The sequence below is a fragment of the Rhagoletis zephyria genome, unplaced genomic scaffold (assembly GCF_001687245.7).
Source record: "Rhagoletis zephyria isolate East Lansing unplaced genomic scaffold, Rhagoletis_zephyria_1.1 Rzeph_scaffold_29630, whole genome shotgun sequence".
In the NCBI taxonomy this organism is placed as follows: domain Eukaryota; kingdom Metazoa; phylum Arthropoda; class Insecta; order Diptera; family Tephritidae; genus Rhagoletis; species Rhagoletis zephyria.
This window is the reverse complement of record NW_016186687.1, coordinates 1-4,568: the sequence shown is the minus strand read 5'-3', so window position 1 is coordinate 4,568 and position 4,568 is coordinate 1. Positions and strand designations below refer to the sequence as shown.

The following is a 4,568-nucleotide window of genomic DNA, read 5'->3' as shown; positions in this document are numbered from 1 at the left end:
AGCAATAGCAGCATGAGTGGCGGAGTAGGAGCTTTAGCTGCAGCTATCAGTGACGTGACCAAAAAACCACTGACACCAAAACCGCGCGGCTCATTACCGAATGACGTAAACCAACCGCCACAAACGGAATTTCACTGGCCCCCCGTGCCGGTGAGCACGCACACCAGCAATCTGCGCTTAAATATGATGAATCAGAATCCAAAAGACCTGCATACAGCGCGACTCATGATCGAGGAGTTGCGTACGAAGGTGCGCTATCAGGCGGAGCACATCATGAAGTGGCGGAAGGCATATGCGCTGCAGGTGAGTTTAAACTGAAAACTCTGTTTAGATAACGTACATATGTAAATGTATATTCAGTTACTCATTCGCAATATCGTTCATCCGCAGATACAACAACAATACCGCTACCAGAAGGAGAAGACAGATCAGATGAATACGCTGACCTCGCAACTTCTATTACTCGAATCGCGGCTAAAGCGGAAGCAAAAACAGGTTGCGAGCTTACTCAGCCATCGCGAATTCACTATACAGCGGCAGCAAAAGATTATCGACACGCTTTCGAATCGACTGTCGGATCATGGACTGGACGCTATCGAGGCAAACTACACCACGGAGCTGGATTCGCTTAACGACTCCGACTCGGCAGTGGTGCTGGAAGATATCGATTCGGATAGCAGCAATATGCCGTTTGGCGCACGTCGTCGCAGCAGTGGCGGTGGCTACGGCTCCGGCACGGGTCAAAGTGCTGGTGATAGCATCACCATTGTGCGTTCCATTTCCGATGCCATTGAGACGAACTTGAACAAGTACAGTGGCGTACGACGTAACAACTGCTTCCTGCGACGGCCGGAAATATTGGAGACTGTCTACTCGGTGGAGGAGGATCCGGAGCCGACATCAGATGTGGCAGAGAAGCGTGATAAGTTCCGAACTCGCTCGGAGAAGGCGCTGAGTTCGAGTTCAACAGAAGGACAAATCGACAGCAACTCTTCGCATGCGACGCCACATGCAGCAGCGAACATCACTCAGCCGGAGCGTGCGAAAGAAAATGTGCGCATCACACCGCCCTCGCCGCAACGTCAACTCAGCATCTCACAACCGCTTGAGTCACCGAAAAAGGAAGACGGTTACACCGCCTACAGCGTCATGGTGCCGCAGTTGCGCACTACAGCTGCCACACCGACCACGGAGAGAATCAGTGCGCTGGCTGGCGCTGACGTCGATGGCAGTTCGACCGGCGTCAAATCGCAGGTGACGAACTACAATCGCGTCATGTCCAACCATCGCTCGGTGACCAAACCAAAGGACGTGAAATACAAACGCATCAACAAGGCAAAGTCGAAAAGCCTGGAGGAGCTACGCGGTCGGCTTAAAAATCTGGTGGAGCGCGGCGGCAGCGCGGGTAATGGTCTTGACGCGCACGGTAGTGGTGCGCCCTATGCGCACGGTGTTATGCCGCAGACTGCACAGTCATACGCGTGACAATGGCCATCTTTTGGAGGCTCTACTGCTACGCTGGCCGTTATTGCAGCCACAGCGCCCATTGCCTCATTCGACGCCGACATGGATGACTATGCAGTGGAGGAGGATGAGGATGAATGCGATTGCTTACAAAGGACAATGCCAGCAAGAGAGCAAGTAGTAGAGGAAAAGCCACCACCTCCTGTTGAGGTGAAGGTGACAGAGATGGCGATAGAGCCCAACGAAAGGGACTGCAAGTTGAGCACCTCAGAAGAACAATTGCGCTCGAAGCCATTTTCGCCGCTCAAGCATTGCATACCTAAGCGATCGCTGACGTTGCCGCGCATACTTGTGCCGCGGAGCGCATTCGGTTCGAGTGGTGGTGGTGCGGCTGGCTCAGGGCGCAGTGGCGGTGGGCGTGGCGGTTTCTAGCAGTTAAAGAAATTTTTCATACGTAATTGTGATAAAAAGTAAATAAGCCGACTTCCCAGCTACGCTCTACTTACATACATAGACATGTATCCTCACAGTCACAGTCACGGTCGCAGTTGGCAAGACACTCTACTAAGTGACTCAATTACTTTTTTTTGTTACTAGCTTTGCATTCTTTTTGACTTTTGTAACATGTGTTTCCTCATTTTGTTTACTACACTCAAGTAGCATTTAATTAGAATTTAATGTTGCTTTTAAGTTTGCATTTATTATTTAGTTAAGTCGCATTTGATTTTACTCACACCTGCATAAATACTTACTTTCCTACCTATTTACTTAATAAAAATGATCTTCATGCATGTAATGTATTTTTTAAATAAAATCTAATTTATAAGTTCACTTAATAAAGTTAAATAATTAAAAAAAATATATTATTTTGTTTTTATTATTTTTATTTAGTTCGAAGTGACTATATTTTTGATTACAATTACGCGGGAAAAATTTAGTATAGAAACAAAATTTTTTAATAGGGGTATTCTTGAAACCTGAAGTCTCTATATTGTGAGAGAACTATAGAAACGCGTATAAAAAATAATTTTAAGTTTCAACTTTTTTTCCGAATTATACATGTATATAATATAAAGAGTACAAAAATCGCGGATATGTTGATTACTAAGCGCTTAGCCTGTTATTTATTGGCCTTAAACCTTACACATACATACATATTCACAATCATGCTCACGACATATCTATTAAAAAATTAAAAATAAAGATTTATGCCTATTGTTTGCAACATATTATACTTTTTGCGTACATTTTTAAACATATAAATTATTTATCTATTTTTTAAAATGCTATTGATTTTTCCATAAAATTATTTAGTTATAGTGTAGTATGTAAATATTTAAAAGATATATTTTTTCTACAGATCGAGATTTTTTTTAAATTTACTTGCATTTAAAAACATTTAGTCGATTGTGTACATAAAGTAACACTGCGAACTAAAGCGACAGAGTACGTGTAAAGGAATAAAAAAAATCTGGTTAAAATAACTAGCATGTAATATCACGAAATCTTCTTCCATTAAAAGTATGAACTAACCAGTTGGTTTTTGGTCTTTTTGGTATTTTGGCCTACTGATGAATTTCTTATAGTCGCAAAGGCCTATCGCAAATAACGTCTAAAAACTGACCAGCTTTAACTCAACCAGGCAAATAGGCGCATTCACATATGCACTTCTCAAATAGCTCACTCACAGATACTTTGCTAACTTCTCAACCCATTGATAACCAGCGAGGGTGCTTGCTCTCAGTCTCATTTTATACATAGCAGGCTACGACAGGCAGTAGTCACTCTGTTAAAAATCTTATACTGGAACGAAAGGCTTTTTCACGTAATCTTCTCTGCCATTTCAACAGCCCACCCTGATATTTCTCATTCACAAATCAATCTTATAAGTTATAGTGCGACTTGATATGCGTCTATAAAGTTTGTACAAACTATAAAAAAGAAAGATTGTTTGCCTCCTTCAAACTCGATTTGAATTAAAAGCCTTATCCCCTGCTCATCCCAATTTAAAAGCAAAAGGCCTTACAGTTTTCGCGAGCCTACTCTAGTTAGCTCCATAAAATATCTTATCACCGTCCTTTTAGCTATTTTTTTTAAATTTAATTTAATTTTTTATATTGAAAAATCTTTTCGCACTCTTACTATTTTTCGCACCTATTTTTACAGATACTTCTGATAAATCAAATAATTTATTGAATTAGCCATTGCCAATTGTCTGGTCTGGCGTTGGACTCCTTTTTTAGAATAAATTTTTTTAGAAAATAAGCCTATCGTGGCTACCACGTACCATTTAGAAGTGCTGACCGGGCTTACATAAATTAGCTACTCTGTGGCTACTTTCCTTTACAGCAATATCAAATTATAATACTCAATGCCTAAACATAACTATAATATTTGGCGCCCTAGGCAAAGGTAGCCTCGCTTAAATTACTATTATACAGATGGTCGAATAAGACCATGAAACAAAAACAAAAAAAAAAAAAACAAAGAATCAAAAGATTCGAAACAATAAATTAACTCTCGAAACTATGGGCCAAATATAGAAAACTGCGTTCATACTTTTTCTCTCTGATGTCAGATTTATTTTTAGTACTTTGAAATGTCGAACATATGATTACTTCCAAAAATTATTTAAAAAATGGAGTGCAATGTAGAATAGCAAAATGGGTACTAAATTAAATAGAAAATAATTTTTTTTTGGTTCACTAGGATACCTAATAGGTATTATAAATGCCATTTTAATTAATTTTACGGGGACGAAATTAAAGGATGTGGTCGTATGCATATTAGTCGTAAAAATATAATTCTTTTAAAAATTAATATTGCAAATCTTCAAGGATATTCATGGAAAAAATTTATATTATTATTGAAGTTATTACTATTTTTCAATATATTGAAATACCAAAGAAACGTAAACTGCCAGGGTAGTTATTCAGACCGATGCTGTAATCCTTTTAACAAAGTTCTAAAAATTAAAAAATTTTCCATGACCGCAGAAACTACCAAATTTTATAAACAGACGATAATAAAATTTTGGGGTGTAATAAAGATGAAACAGCCGCTCTTCCAGTGCCCAAATCCAAAAAAGCTACTCTTTCACTGTG

General features: G+C 39.8%; 2 protein-coding genes across 2 annotated transcripts; both read left to right on the top strand.

Annotated features, from left to right (window-relative positions):
• Nucleotides 1-6: 6 nt before the first annotated feature.
• On the top strand, nucleotides 7-1,496 carry LOC108382944 (uncharacterized). Its single transcript, XM_017639313.1, has 2 exons — nucleotides 7-303; nucleotides 391-1,496. The coding sequence occupies exons 1-2, from the start codon at nucleotides 13-15 to the stop codon at nucleotides 1,483-1,485; spliced, it is 1,386 nt and encodes a 461-aa protein (XP_017494802.1). The 5' UTR covers nucleotides 7-12; the 3' UTR covers nucleotides 1,486-1,496.
• A 52-nt stretch (nucleotides 1,497-1,548) lies between these two features.
• LOC108382945 (uncharacterized) lies at nucleotides 1,549-1,900 on the top strand. The gene has a single exon (XM_017639314.1). The coding sequence runs from the start codon at nucleotides 1,567-1,569 to the stop codon at nucleotides 1,894-1,896; it is 330 nt and encodes a 109-aa protein (XP_017494803.1). The 5' UTR covers nucleotides 1,549-1,566; the 3' UTR covers nucleotides 1,897-1,900.
• Nucleotides 1,901-4,568: the final 2,668 nt, after the last annotated feature.

Bases quoted from the DNA above. Each gene is read 5' to 3' on its own strand.
- LOC108382945 (XM_017639314.1), top strand. From the start codon at position 1,567: ATGGATGACTATGCAGTGGAGGAGGATGAGGATGAATGCGATTGCTTA.
- LOC108382944 (XM_017639313.1), top strand. From the start codon at position 13: ATGAGTGGCGGAGTAGGAGCTTTAGCTGCAGCTATCAGTGACGTGACC. The intron at 304-390 runs GTGAGTTTAAAC...GTTCATCCGCAG, and splicing joins GGAAGGCATATGCGCTGCAG to ATACAACAACAATACCGCTA.